This window comes from Ascaphus truei, chromosome 2, assembly GCF_040206685.1.
Source record: "Ascaphus truei isolate aAscTru1 chromosome 2, aAscTru1.hap1, whole genome shotgun sequence".
In the NCBI taxonomy this organism is placed as follows: Eukaryota; Metazoa; Chordata; class Amphibia; order Anura; family Ascaphidae; genus Ascaphus; species Ascaphus truei.
In genome coordinates this window covers 120866081-120882086 of record NC_134484.1, presented here as the reverse complement: position 1 = coordinate 120882086, position 16006 = coordinate 120866081, and the positions used below count along the sequence as shown (strand labels likewise).

Sequence of the window (16006 nt, the reverse complement as noted above, 5' to 3'; positions counted from 1 at the left end):
TCTGGCCCAAACACCGATCCGGCCCAAACACCGCCCGACCTAACCACTGATCCAGCCCAAACACTGCCCGACCTAACCACTGATCCAGCCCAAACACCAATCTGGCCCAAACACCAACTAACCTAAGTAGAAGAGCAACTCACTGTTCATAATACATACACTAATACAGGTGTGCGCAAACTTGGGGCGCGCTAAATTTTCTGGGGGGCGCAGCAGTAATAGAGGTCCCGCCCTCGCCCCCAAGGCATTTAAATGAAATGCCGGTGGACCACACTGGGCCTCTATATACCTTCCCTTCCTGCGATACGTCGTCATGGTAACCCAACATTACCATGGCAATGTGATGCCCCCGCACATCATTTGATGCCGGGGCCGAGCAGGGGGGTGGGGGGGGGAAGAGAGAGCAGGCAGGGGTGCGCACAGGGAAAAGTTTGCGCACCTCTCGACTAATACAGAAAATAAAATCAGCATTAAGGGGTCTGAGTATCAACGTAGAAGAAAGTGTGTTTAGATACATTGTTTCTTTTGGGAGCAGAGATGTGGAATATGTAAGAACAGTTTCTTACATCTGGTTCAGTATGTTAGACTTATGCCACTTCAGAAGTGGAGGCTTTTTGGGAAAATAGTGTAGCGCAGAGAGACGCAGATTGTGATACATCTCGTTATAATCTGTGCTCCATGTTGCTCCTCCCCAACCTCTCCTACTGACACTCCCAATGGAGCAAGCTGGGGCAGACGGGGCAAAATAGGATCAGAATGTTTTGATACATAGGTGCATACAGAGTGAAAATTCCCTGGATTTGCTCCAAAGTTGCCTTGATAAATGGAGCTCTATGTATCAAAGGGCAAATTCATGCTCAAAGTCGTTATTTTGTTGCAACCCACGCTAAAATGTAAGTGCAACAGACGGCATCTACGTATTAATCTCGCTTGTGCCATTTTCGTTGAGATTTGCGTCTGTCCGTGACGAGATAAGGGAATTACAGAGCAAGTGGGAGGAGTTAGGGTGCGGTTACTTTTGCATATTGGTGCTGCTCAGGGCGCAAACTTTTCCCCCTGCGTCCCTCTGCCGGATGTCCTCCTCCCCGCGCGCCCCCCTCCCTCCTCCTCCTTACCTTGATTGCCTACGTCTGGGCGTCCGCGTTGCCATGGCGACACGTCACCAGATGCCGGCTGACTCATGTAAGTGCTGTTTGCAGAGGCCTTCGCCGCTTCCCCGGCACTTCATTTTAGTGCCTTCGGGAAGCGCGCACGGCCTCTGTAAACCCAGGCCCCCCGCCGGCAATCTCGCGCCCCCCAGTTTGCCACCGCTGTGTTAAGGAATGTGCGGCTTGTGTAACGTTTTTTGATGGTTCTCTGTGTTGCTTTTCTCCGTCCCCTTAAAATTGGGGTCTCTTATTTTTTAGTGCAGAAGACCAGCTCAGGATGCGCCAAATTCTACAACAGTACAAATAATGTCATAAATATGTCATGTATCAGACAGCAAAAAAAATGCAAATATTTGTACGCAACTGTGTCAGCGCTCACATGTACCTCTTTATACATAGAGCTCATAGGGACATATGTATGGAGGTAAAAGTGGAGCAATCCTGGGGCGAAATAACTGTACCGTACGTATCAAAGAAAAATGCCCCATTGAAATGCATAGGATGTTTTCCTATGGTACATCTTGGTGAAGTTTGTTTGCCCCAAATTTGCTCCACTTTTAACTTGATACATTGCCCTCATAAACCCAACTAAGTGGCTTCCAACTGGTGTATTTTGTAGCATTTCTATGGATCTGGAGCGTAAGCTGCTAGTGCAGAGCTCTTCAACTGGCAGCCCATAAAGGGCCTTGATGTGGTCCTTGAACTCTCTGCTCCTGCTAATTTCATACCTGTTGCTTAGGCAGCTATGTGCAGTTTTTCACACTGGAACTCACTCGCTGAGTTATGACAATGTAGATATATATCGTCCAGATGTTCTAAATGCTTGCAACGTGTTGAAATGTATTCTTTTCAAGTCTTTCAATGTATCTAATATTACATTACAATTAGCTCGTGGCCCTTCTGCTTCCAAATGTTTTCTCACCTGGCTTCTTTGCAGAACTGGTTGTGTTAAAGATAAATTATATTAAATGTTCAATATGTTAAATATTCAGTTCACATGAACTCCTTTCTTACCTGCGCCCTCTAACACCACACAGCTATATCCCCTGCACTAAAACGCACCCCTACAAAACATCCTCACACATTCTCTTTCTATCCATGCTTCTTCTCCTCGCTTCTGGGGATATCTCTCCCAATCCTGGTCCCTGCCTTATTTCTGTATGCTCCCCTCCTCGCCTTCCACATACAACTTCTACTCCTTTGGGTGTTAACCCCTCTAACCTCATACCCATCCCCTGTTACCCTCTCTCCCTTTCTCCTGTGCCCTTTGGAACGCACGCTCCCTTTCTAACAAGTTCCTCTCTGTGCATGACTATTTTCTCTCTCACTCTCTGCTCCGCTTTGCTATAACTGAAACTTGGCTCACTCAGTTTGACTCTGCACTGGAAGCTGCCCTCTCTTATGGTGGCCTTTCTTTCTCCCACACTCCGCACCCTGATGGCAGGGGTGGAGGTGTGAGGCTCCTGCTCGCCTCTCTCTGCCGCTACCGTACCCTTCTTATTCCTTCCTCTCTTGCTTTTCCTTACTTTGAGGCTCACACTGTCCAGATTTTCTCTCCTCTCCCTGTCCATGTGGCGGTCATCTATCGCCCACCTACCTCTATTCATCCCCCTTCTGCCTTTCTCACTTTGAATCCTGGCTCTCTTTCTTTCTCTCCTCAGACTACCCTGTTCTTCTCCTTGGGGACTTCAATTGCCACATTGATGACCCCTCTCTCCCTTGGGCTTCCCGCTTTCTCTCTCTAACCTCTTCTTTTGGCCTTCAACAGTGGACTGCAGCCATCACCCACAAAGATGTCCACTACCTAGACCTGGTTTTCACTAAAAACTTTTTTCTCTCCGATTTCTCCATTTCCCCTTTTCCTCTCTCAGACCATCACCTCATCTCATTCTCTCTCTCCCGCTTCTCCCCTTCTCCACCTCCATCTACACCTCGCTTCTGCAGAGACATGCGCTCTATTAACCTACCAGCTTTTGATTCCACTGTACGATCCTCCCTCTCCTCTCTCAGCTCTGCTCCGGACACTGACAACCTGGTCAGAAACTACAACTCTGCCCTATCCTCCTCTCTTGATCTACATGCCCCGCTTTCTCTCTGCCGTTCTCGCCCTTTGAACCCCAGACCCTGGCTAAATTCCCACACGCGCATGCTGCGCTCCTCCACTCGCTCATCTGAACGCCTCTGGAGGAAATCTCATACGCTCGCAGACTTCCTTCACTACAAATTTAGGCTATCCTGTTTCAACTACTGTGCCGGCCAGCTTTATGCTAATGCGGCTGCCTCCGCAGCTTAAAAATAGCCAAGGGCAGTCTTCGGCCGTTTTCGGCTGGTTTTCCTGCGCCTCGGGCGCTTTCAATAATAATCGCCATTAGCGCTTATCTATTGAAGCGGCCGCCGCACGGGAAACTCTGTTTTAAACGGAGAAAAGCCCCGCTGTCAGCCCGCGATACACCCGGCAAGCTTTAGAATAAAGCTGGCCGGGACAGTATACTCTCTCTCAGGTTAAACAAACCTACTTTTCTTCACTAATCAACACGCACAAGTCTAATCCACGCGACTCTTCTCTGTCTTTGACTCCCTACTCAGACCACCCTCTGCTGCCTGTTCTTCTTCCTCCATCTCACCACAGGACTTTGCCGACTATTTCAAGGAAAAGGTGGAATCCATACGTCAGGCCATCCCCTCTGTTTCCTCCTCCCATCCTACACCTCTTCCTAACTCTCCTCCTGCCTTCCTTGACTCTTTATCCGCTGTCACGGAGGAGGATGTGTCGTTGTTGATATCCTCTTCTCCCTCTACCACATGCCCTCTTGACCCCATTCCCTCCCATCTCGTAAAACCTCTTGCTCCCACTATAATCCCTACACTCACACACATTTTAACTCCTCCCTCTACTCTGGTACCTTTCCATCCTCCTTCAAGCATGCAACAGTTATACCATTACTCAAAAACAGCAAGCTTGACCCTACCTGTCCTTCTAACTATCGACCTGTCTCCCTCCTGCTTTTTGCCTCTAAGCTCCTTGAGCGTCTTGTATTCTCTCGCTTGCTCCATTTTCTAAAACCTGTCGCTTTTTCCTCCACAATATTACAAAGATACGCACTTTCCTCTGTTGCTCAACTGCTAAAATTCTGACTCAGGCCCTCATTCTCTCCCGTCTTGATTACTATAACCTCCTGTTGTCCGGCCTTCCTGCCTCCCACCTGTCTCCCACCTGTCTCCCCTACAATTTATCCTTAACGCTGCTGCCAGAATCACTCTACTCTTTCCTAAATCTGTCTCGGCGTCTCCCCTGCTGAAATCCCTCTCCTGGCTTCCCATCAAATCCCGTATCACACTCAATTCTCCTCCTCACTTTTAAAGCTTTACACTCTTCTGCTCCTCCTTACATCTCAGCCCTAATTTCTCGCTACACATCATCCCGGCTCTTACGTTCTGCTCAAGGATGTCTTCTCTCTACTCCTTTTGTATCTAAAACCCTCTCCCGCCTTAAACCCTTCTCACTGACTGCCCTACACCTCTGGAATGCCCTTCCCCTCAATATCCGACTAGCACCCTCTCTATCCACCTTTAAGACCCACCTTAAAACACACCTGCTTAAGGAAGCATATGAGTAGCTCCATGGGTGATTAACACCTCACACATTAACCTTGGCCCCTTGCAGATGCACTTACCAGAATGCCCTCCTACTGTCTCTGTACGTTCTTCCTACCAACCAATTAGATTGTAAGCTCTTCGGAGCAGGGACTCCTTTTCCTAAATGTTACTTTTATGTCTGAAGCACTTCTTCCCTTTGTGTTATTTATATCTTATTATTTATATGATTGTAACTATTACTGCTGTGAAGCGCTATGTACATTAATGGTGCTATACAAATAAAGACATTCATTCATTCATTCAAAAGGGAGTTAGAGGTCAACCAAGCACATTTTTAAAGTGTACTGTATATGGGAAAAAAACCCATTAAGATATTCCAGCTTTGAGTGCGTTTATAGTATTAAGTATTTCACCCAGAGCAATGGGAGCTTCTAAAGTGTCTGCATCTTCTAGTGATAGGTTAGGTAAATTAATCTGAGTACCTTTCTACTATTGCTTATTCTAAATTAGATACATTTATATGAGTCATACCATGTATTACAGAAGTGTGTAACTTCCTAAACTCCTCAGAAAAAGTGTGTTATTTATCATTGTCCAACTATGAATATCATTTATTTATAACGCACCATAATATCCCTGCTGTACAGAGTTCCTAGAAAAGAGCTATTACATGACTTTTCTGTGCTCTTATTGTTTATATAATTTCACTGCACATGCAGTATTCGTTTACCTTAAAAAAAAAATCCGTGTGGGCCTCTCACAATGTGGTTTCATTAATTTCAGGAGACAGGTTCATTTGGAAATATTATACTGAAATACTACCTATTTGTTCTGCAGAGGGATGGCTTAACAGGGAATTGCTAAACTTTCAGCTGCAGAAATTAAGTTCAGAACAAACCAATGGTATAAGCCAGTGCACTCACGCTTAGATGCATTGTATTGGAGATTCTAGAGGTGCTGAAAGCAGGATGGTCCTGACAGGCAATTCTCCTTCACAATGACCACACATTATTGCTGGTACATTGGCATCTTCATTTGGCAGGCAGCATGGCATAATCTGCATTCCCTGGAGCTTGAGGCCCCAAGAGTCCCTCCTCAGCTTCTTTACACTTTTGCAGGGAAAAGGGTATCACACCTCACACACATATCCTAACCTCCTCAATTTGGGGGAGTGTCAGCTTTTATACCTGGGGGAAGGGCATATAACCCTGCCCCATAACAGGGCATGTCCAGGTACTGACAGGCATCACACCATATACATGTGACCCAGTCAGTACCCTCCCCAGGTATGACACTCTAACTACCGGTTTAGGACTGCCCCTGGATAAGGCAACAAAGTACCCATCCAGGCTGCAACTGCAGGCTAGGCCCTTCGCAGGAGTTTAACCCCAACACTGCCTGTTCCTATCAAGACTTATAGTGTTGAGGCCAGTGCAAGGCTATAGCTATAGGCTATAAAAGTTTGCAATGAAATCCAGTGTGGAATGGAACGGGGACAACTCACTGGTGCAGTATTCCTAGATTTTGCAAAGGCTTTTGACACAGTTGATCATGCTATCCTGCTTAACAAACTCCAGAGCTCTGGAATAGGGAAACATGCTTTAAACTGGTTTCAGTCCTACCTATCAGGAAGATCCCAACATGTGTCCATCTCAGGCTCTAACTCCAACCCCCTGGATATCACCTGTGGTGTCCCGCAAGGCTCTGTTCTGGGGCCCCTACTCTTCTCAGTGTTCATTAATGATCTTCCCACAGCTTGTAAGGAAGCCTCAATACACATGTATGCAGATGACACAATCCTATATGCACACAGCCATAGCCTCTCTGACCTTCAACACATACTTCAGTCTGACTTTTTGAGACTCGAAAACTGGATTTCCCAAAACAAACTGTTTTTAAACACTGACAAGACTGTAACAATGGTATTTGGGACCAAGACTAAATTTGTAAAGCTTCCAGTGACTGAGCTCCTGATTAGAACCAACGCTAACACCACCCTGACACCTGTCACTAGTTTTAAATACCTGGGCTTATGGTTTGACTCCCACTTAACATTCGGGACGCACATTGATACCCTGACAACCAAGACCTATGCCAAACTAGGGGTACTATCCTCCCTAAGTCTCCTGGTCAGAAAGCGTATCGCACAGCAGATGCTAATGCCAATTATTTACTATGGAGACATAGTATATGGCTCGGCTCCTCAAACCCACCTTAGCAAACTTGACACCCTCTACAATTCAATTTGTCGTTTTGTTCTCCAATGCAACTACAACACACATCACTGCGAAATGCTCAAAGAACTAGATTGGTCAACACTAGAGTCTAGGCGCAAAGTTCACCTTTCCTGTCTTGCCTTTAAATTCTTCATGGGCAAGCTACCCAGCTACCTGAACAAGCTCCTCACCCCTACCACCTGCAGCACTTATCACCTGAGATCAGACTCCAAAAGACTATTCATGGTCCCAAGGCTCAACAAAGTATATGGACGTTCCTCCTTCTCCTTCCGTGCACCCCAAAACTGGAACAACCTACCAGAGACTCTCACATCCACCACCAGTTTAAGTTCTTTCAAATCTAAGGCTGTCTCACATTTTAACCTGGTCTGTAACTGTTTCATACGCTCATAATATATATTTTCTTTAACTGTGCACGCAATGTCTTGTATATAATGTATACCCTGTTCATTTATGTAACTGTACTTGTAACCATGTATTATTTGTTTTACTCTGTGCCCAGGACATACTTGAAAACGAGAGGTAACTCTCAATGTATTACTTCCTGGTAAAATATTTTATAAATAAATAATAGCCAGGGCCACTAGGCTACATGTAAAAAGCCTAAACCCTGCGGCGAAATTGTTCGGCAGAGAAACGGCCGTGGCAAATTGTCCCATTCCTTGCTAGAACAGAGCTCTGCAGTCCCACCTCTACCCAAAGTGATCTACAGCTATACTGGTATTCTGCAGCACACACCAAATCCAAGATTCTTGCTTTAACTATGACTATTTTATTGCTGAAGACGCGGACAAAGCTTCAACATTTCGGGAGTATACGACCCTGATCACAGTTGACCTAACAAAGGGGGTTGTATCCGTCTTTTGCATCGTTGTCATTTTTGTGAAATTTAGTTACAAATTGAATTTCTTTGGGGGCCTCTGAATGGGGAAGTGCTTGTAAATCAAATGTTTTCTTTACCGTAGTCCACCCTTTCATTATAAGAGAACCAATAAAGATAAGAAAAGGTTGGGTGGGGCTGTGAAAGCACTTTCTGAGCACATAGGCCCAGATGCACTAAGTGTCATTAGCCTATTTAACATAACGTTAACCTAAATTATAATACCTATGCACTAACGCATAGGGCTACTCCTTAAATACCGTATAGTTATTTTGATTCTGGCTGTCAGTGCTAATCATATTCAAAAGAAGAGTTCCCCCTAACATCGCATATGCACTAAAGGGTGTTCAAGGGATTTCACCTGACATGATACCTAAAGGTGGCGTTAGCCCCGTCCGGACACTGAAATAGGGGAGAGGGAGAGCTATTTTAGTAAAGTCCAAAGCACTATATGTATCCCCTCAAACCTCCCTCCACATAACATATAGGGAGAAACCTGTGCTCAAACGGGAGCACACCTTAGATACTTGGGAGAAATACTAATGGAATGTACAAAGTATATTTAAATGATTCACCCCCATGGGTGAATTTCCCTATTTGGCAATCGGCACTGCCCCGGTGGGCCAGTGGTCTGTGCGGCTCTCTAGATCCCTGACTGCCTGCAATACTCTCCCTCCACACCTGTTGGCGCCGGAATCCAACTTCTGCCTGACCAGAGGAGGGAGCTGGGGAGTTGCACGACCGCTCCTCCAACCAAGGTGTGTGTTTTGGAGTGAGTGGTGAAAGGTGGAGAGGGGGGTCTTACCTTCTCCGGAGCGGCCCTCCTCATGCAGCGTCACGTTGTCACGGAAACCAGACGTCAAATGATGCTGCAACGTCACATGGTGACATATTGCCATGACAACGTGACGTCACGATGCTGCAAAGCTGCAGGAGGAGAACACTGTTCATGGAATGGCCCGGGCCGGCCGGTAAGTACAGCCCACCCCTGCTCATACCCCACACCTCATAAAAGATTTCCATAAAACCTATACTAACAAGTCTACGGTCCACTTGTGATGAAGGGGGTACTAGTGTCAGGCCCAACAGCATCAGAACCTTCAACCTCTGCTATTCAGGACAGCAGCTCTAACATTGAACGATCTCAGATGCTGGATAGCCCATCATTTAGAGCGCTATGGCTCACACCTGGAAGTGGTGTGTTTTTAGTGGAAGGCAGGAGATTGCCCACGAGTATGATTAGCTCCAGCTCTATTCTAATGAGATAACGAATGGTGTGTTCTTTTTGCAGCTAATTAGCTTAGTGGATAATTTAGGGAAAAGGACGTCTGTTACCCATTTAGGTAACTTCCCGTTAATTTCCCTGATTTAGCGGAGCTTTGTGCATGGAGGCCATAGTGACATCGCACACGAGAGTACCCCGAGGAATTCAAACCCCTCCCAAGTCTAACTTTTAAAAAATATATATATATAAGAAATACATAGGTGTCCGATTTTGATTAAAAAAAGGCATTAATCACCCGCCTTAAACATGTGACTGGAATGGTCCTATGAGGAACTGCCTAATAAGTCTGTGGGCCATTGCAATGCATATACAAAATAAATGGAATTTAAAAATCCCATAATCTAGCACTATATACTGAAGTTGGGTTGCAATAAAATAAAAGTAGACACCTAAAAACCTCTCTCTTACATATTTTTTTAAAAATATTTTATATTAATTGATAGAAGCACAAAAGCCTAACCACAAATATAATAAGGAAAAGTAGGCATACAAGAAAGGAAGTAGCAAATATACATCAATTAAAACTCTCTTAAAAATACATACCTTAAATGAGCAGTGTCAGATATGTTTTAATGAACAAATAATGTAAACTCATACATATATATGTTGATACTGGACATGTCAAAAGTGTTAGATAAGGTGTATTTATAACATCAACACATCCAATACACCTTAAATCAGACCACGCTTTGCATATAATATAATAAGCATTGGCTTGTTTTTTATTTTTATTTCCAGCACCTTAATTATTTATCATTTCTAGATATCAATATTGCATGGGCATTCCCATTTAAGTTGACCGCCAACTGATGTGTTAAATATTCCAGTGCCATCTGCTATCCATACTAAACAATAACGTTATCTGACCAAGGTTATTGACCCTGTTTAACATGTGATGCTGTTCCAGTGAGGCTTACTATTAACTGACAGGCGTACCAGGAGGTGCAGCTAGACTCGCATTGATAAAAGCAATAAACGTGTTAGTAAAATCATTGTCTTTGCTAGTAGACAAACAGCACGCAGTGTACACCCACTGCATTCCCATAGATAGGTGTGTGGACTCAGTTAAGCAGGTTATAACACGAGATAAGATATACATAATGATTTACATTTATTTGGGAAATAGTCCTCCTTGTTATTTTTAGGCACTGCAAAAAATACATTAGTTGATGTAATGCATTGTATAGATAGAAGAGGAGAGGGGGGAAGCAATTGATGCGGAGCCTGTGTTTAAATGAGATGTTTTTAGCATCATTTTTGCATGGATAACTAATGCAGGGAATCTCCCGATTTTTGCTGTTATCAGGCAATTTTGCATGGCAATGTCACAGTTTTATCATGAATCCCCATATTTGTAGCTTGGGATTTGTAGCTTGGTGAAACAATACAGGTTTAAAGGCACTGTGAAATTCTCATATTAATATAATCCCCTATGTGAGCCAAAAAGTGTATGTGCGAACTAATCACAAATGGGATTGCCAATGTTAAATGATATATGATTATACTTTACCCACTTGTGTAAGGCATAAGCATGATAAAGTGATACAGCCAAATAGAAAATGAAACTCCAGAAAGTAAATAAATGACTTAATCTTAATGTGTTTTAAAATTTAACAAAGACCCTTTGGGGTGATGCAACTAGTTAAACATATGTAACACCCTGTATGTGTGAGCTCACACACTGCCCCCTGGCAGGCTCCTCTCCAACATGAGTGTGATGGACATGACAGCGGCCAATAATAACGGTTCAGGAAGAGGTGGGACTATAAGGAAGAGAAGCCTTTAAAAAAGGGAGAGGCAGCCATGTTGGATTAGATGTGCGCGGACTTGAGTACAGCAGGTTCGTTCGAGGTCTGCAGCGAGAGTGCACGTGTGCACGTGGTGACAAGAGCTGCGAGCCGCAGTTCCAGAGTGGAAAAGAGATCACGCACTGCTGGAGAGGACCCTCAATGGCTATAAAGACACAGTGGTACAGAAGCACCTTTTGAAGAACAAGCCTGCAACAGGTTCAGTACAACACAAACTCCTACAGTGTGCCAGCACCATCATAAGCCAACATACCCAGGATTGGGTGGCTACTGCACCACCAGAGCCGCCAACAGAAATCGTGGGGCCCAGGACAAATATTTTAAGCAGATCCCCCGTGTCGGCGGTATTGCGAGCCGCCCCCTCCATTTCACACCTCATGAGCCCCCTCTCCCCCCCTCTTCCCATGTATTTCTCTCCCTTTCATCTCAACCCACTCTCACTCTCCCGCCTTGCATATATTTCTCTCCTCTGCATCTCACTCTTACTCCCTCTTTTCCTCACTCACCCCTCTCTCCTCTCCCTCTGTCAATTACCCCACACTCACTCATTCCCTCCCCCTCACACAATTCCCCCCACAAAATATATACCAAAAAACTTCCCACCCCCAATGCAAAAAACTTCCCACCCCCAAATACATACCAAAAAATCCCCACCCTCCAAATATATACAACCTCCTCCATCCCCCCCCCCCCCCAAATGCATACAAAAAACCCACCTACCCAATACACATAATAAAACCAATACATATAACCCCCTATACATACATATATACAGTGGTGTGAAAAAGAAAGTACACCCTCTTTGAATTCTATGGTTTTACATATCAGGACATAATAACAATCATCTGTTCCTTAGCAGGTCTAAAAAAAATTGTTAAATAAATCAGGACAGTGTAATATGTCATGTGTTGTTGTTCATCTGAGGTTGTATTTAACTAATTTTAGGGCCTGCTAAGGAACGTATGATTGTTATTATGTCCTGATATGTAAAACCATGGACTTCAAAGAGGGTGAACTTTCTTTTTCACACAACTGTATAACAATAGTTAAAACTGTCCCTGCACTGCAAGTTGGGCTCGACCTCTGGCCAGGCCCGGCTGCCGGTGATCTCGCGACCGTACCCCAACTCTCCGCTCAGCAGCAGCCTCCTGCATGCCTCTATCCCTCTGTCCCACGTCAAGCTTCCGACAGGCCTATCTCTCATGCCATTGTGCGGCGGAAGCAGAGAGCGCTGACGTCAGAGCGCTTCCGGCGTGCTGACGTCAGAGAAGCCAGTTGGCGTGCGACAGAGGGATAGACTCATGCAGGCTGCTGCTAAGGGAGAGCCGGGGCCCGGCCGCGAGAGGACCCGCAGACGGGCCTGGCCAGAGTTCGGGCCCAAATTGCAGTGCCGGCAGGCCGGGCCCCACCCCCGACTCACCAGGCCTGGGACGCCAACCCCCGGCAGACCCACCCTGTTGGCGGCCCTGTACACCACTGACACCGACTCAGACCGCCCCACTCTATTTGGAGATTGTGTTGAAAGTGTGTACAGTGTGTAGTGATCCTCTACTGAGGATCACAAGGTGCCTGAGTTAAGTGTGTACTAAACAAGCTGAAATACCCATGCTCTGTTTGTATTATTCCTGCTATCTGACCCAGTAAGTGACAAGGGACTCAGGCCCTAGCCTCAGTGATAGTTGCAAGTCTGAGAGCTAAAAGTAAAGGGGTTACACACATAAAAGTACGAATTTAGCTTGATATGATGAGACAGATTTCTTCATTATGACTGAACCCCTGTATTCAATTAGCTATTAACCCAGGAAAAACTGTCTGATAATATTTCAACTCAATACCGCAGAGTTATTTGAATTGACCTCAATTCAATGTTTTGTGAAGTCACCTTCTCCTTAACTACCTGGGAATATGTCAGCTTCCATCATTAAATGTAGATTAATTGTAACTGAGCAAGGGAAAACTGATTTACAGCATAGCAGCATAACCAGAAGGTTGGGGTGAGTAAAAAGTGACAGAAACCCATCATGTCATTACCCAGACTGCCTGTCTGCAATGGAAGGACTATAGAGCTGTGTGAACTTTCCCAAGTTTGCTTCGCCTATGTTTTCATTAAACTTTAGGGAAAAGTTAGAAAATTCAAAAAACTTCAGTTGAAATTTACAAATTAGATGCAAAAGTCAACATTTTTGCTTGATCTTGGTCACTACCAATCAAAACGTGAAATCTCGCTCTCTCTTTCCCTCTCCTTCTCTCTCAGAGATGTGTGCTAATTTAAATAATTTGAATATACTTTGCATATTCAAATTATCTTATACCCCAGGTGTCTCAGGTGTGTTCACAGGTTGCATAGAGGAGTATTTAGGGTGGTTACACGTCAATTGGCACTCTAAAAAGTGGTCTAAATCTTTCTATCTTTGTTTTTCTCGGTTCGCAAACCTAAACTAAGATGTCATACATCTTTAAAGCATTGAATTCTGTGTTATTACGGGGCTAAGCATGATTGGGGACCTGTCTCATATATGTTAATGTGCTCCTACGTGTTCTTTATTATTATATCTCATTAAGTAATAGAGCATATGGCTTACTTGTCGAATTATTCATTTGCATCTTTTTAAATTCCACCTTCAGAATCTCTCATGGTTTTGAAGAAGAAAAAAAACAACGCACAAGGTTTTCAGTAATGCAATATAACCTTCCAAAATAAATTAATCCAATCAGACATGTTGGTAGGAGGTATCATGCCTTTTGGCCAAATTGGCTAATTTATTTTATCAAAGATCAAGAAACATCCAATAGGCCAGCCAGCTAAAGATATATTCTGTTACTGACAGAAACAGGAGGCTTATCTTGGTGAAGGCAGAAAAGGGATTAGAGCCATGAAAAACGGTGGTGAATTTCTCAAGACTATCCATAAAATAAATACATTTTAATTTGGGGAGCGACACTATTTTTATTGTGCTGCTTTTGTTGTGGTCTTATTCACAGATGTGTGACACAGTCCCTCGTCCTCAAGCGTATGAAACACATGTAGAGTAATATTCTCATCGATATAGGTCAAGGTTTGATAAAGTTTTAAGATCTCAAAAAAATGCGTGGATGTCTTGATCAACTCTTTTGCCCGATGCATGTATCAAAAGCATACACAATGCTCACAGGGTTTATCAATATGAAACAATTCTTCTAGAATCCAGGCACATCAAGAATCATGTAATTATAATTCACATACTTCTGGGGTATTTGCTGATAAAGGTCTCTTGGGACAGAAACATAATTTGACACCCAGTTAAGGTCCCATACTATTGATACATTACGACCCTGATAACCATTTTTTTTTGAGGGGCCTGGATTATTTATAGAATGAATCCTGGATTATCTTTACCCAGAATTAATAAATAATAACTTTATTTCATATAGCGCTTTTAGCCCAATGGGACTCAAAGCGCTTCACAATTACAGTATAGTGCGCAGTACCAAACACATGGGATTTTTACAGACGCTGTCCCTGCCCAGATGAGTTTACAAGCTATGTGTTTTGGGTGCCTGAGGCACAGGGAGATAAAGTGACTTGCCCAATGTCACAAGGAGCCGATTCACGGATTCAAATTCAGTGTCATTGTTTAGAGTCAGTGTCTTTCCTCACTGAGCAACTCCTTCAGAATAAAGTGATGTTTAACTGGTGACAAAAACACATAATAGAGTAAGAGAAAAATATGACAATAAATGTGATGTGTGTTTATGACTCATGTATGCCCATTTGATTGGACATTCATGAATCATGGATTTGGGTGAGTAACTACCTCACTGTGTACGTTTAACGATATAATACTGAACAACACATCTTCAAAACTCTTGTGACAACTCAAGACTCCAGTTTCCAGCACCTCACATGCAAGGAACCGTCAAAGGGAAGGACTAGGGCAGAGAAAGAAAGAAGATTCCTGGCTAGTGAATAAAACATTAGCCCTCACCTAGATCATGGACACGCAAACAATTACAAAGTGCTGGGTTTCATTTATTAAAAGAGCATTAAACAATACACGAACTTGTATATTCCTAAGCGCTAGACTGAAGAAAATAGAATGATCACAGCTAGGTAGCGCATGTCCAGGTGGTGACAGGAAAAGAACGTACAGTATACATTATTACTAAGCACCGATGCCGTGCAAATAAACGATTAAAGACAGCACGCATTTGTATATACTATATAGCAGAGAAACGTATCGTTTCCACCCAACATGTTGTTTTTTGATAATGAGCATTTATTTATTTTAAGAAACAACTGTGCAGAAGAGTGAGTGAGACACCTGCATGCGTTTTATTGTATGCGTTGTTTTTACCTTGTATTTGTCGAAACCAGCACGTTGTTCTGCAGTGACATACTGGTGGTTAAACATGATGATGTCTTTCTCTCCGCTTTTAACACCGTTATTTTCTTCCCCACAGTGTCCTCTTGCTTCACCCTCTCCCCCCAGGCAGCAGATATTCTGTATGTAGCTAAGCAGCCTGCTTGGGAAGAACAGGCAGTGTGTGTGTTTGTCAGCCTGAGTCAGTCCGCACGCTGTTATCTTATCTGTGAAGAAGCACAGCTCATGTAATCGGTCTGAGAAGGCAGGTGTTTAGGAAATACAGGTATTGCGTTGCATTTTTACATTTTTTTTAAATGTGTGCACAGTAAAGTGCAGTGCTGTCCTGGTTTTAAAGCCCATTGGCCGCGCATGCGTGATCGGCACTTGCCGGCTGCTCATGCGCGATCGGCGTGATCGCAAATTAACTTGAGTTTGACAGGGGCCAATTTTGCAACACAAAGCAATTTGTGACACACATATGTGTGTCTTGTAAATAAGATGATTTGCTCATGCTCAGCCAGTCTTGGCCTCAGTCTTGAAAATTCTGCATAGATTAAAATAAGAATGAAATAAAAATCAACATTCTATAACGGATTTACTCGTTTATAGGGGCAGTCCTATATTATCAGGTTATCTAATCACCCTTAAAGTGAAAAATGATACTGATAAAATCTGATCAAATCGTCATTCTTCCACCTAAAGAACAGA

The 16006-nt window shown here is 43.9% G+C and overlaps 1 protein-coding gene across 2 annotated transcripts in view; it reads right to left on the bottom strand.

The window, feature by feature from the left end:
- The window catches only part of LOC142485686 (ethanolaminephosphotransferase 1-like), a 74214-nt gene extending 58718 nt beyond the window's left edge, over window positions 1-15496 (bottom strand). For both annotated transcript variants that reach the window (XM_075584488.1, XM_075584498.1), the window contains exon 1: window positions 15290-15496. In XM_075584488.1, the coding sequence (XP_075440603.1) occupies window positions 15290-15346 (57 nt within the window). In that variant the 5' untranslated portion in view covers window positions 15347-15496. The remainder of the gene's footprint in view (window positions 1-15289) is intronic.
- Window positions 15497-16006: the final 510 nt, after the last annotated feature.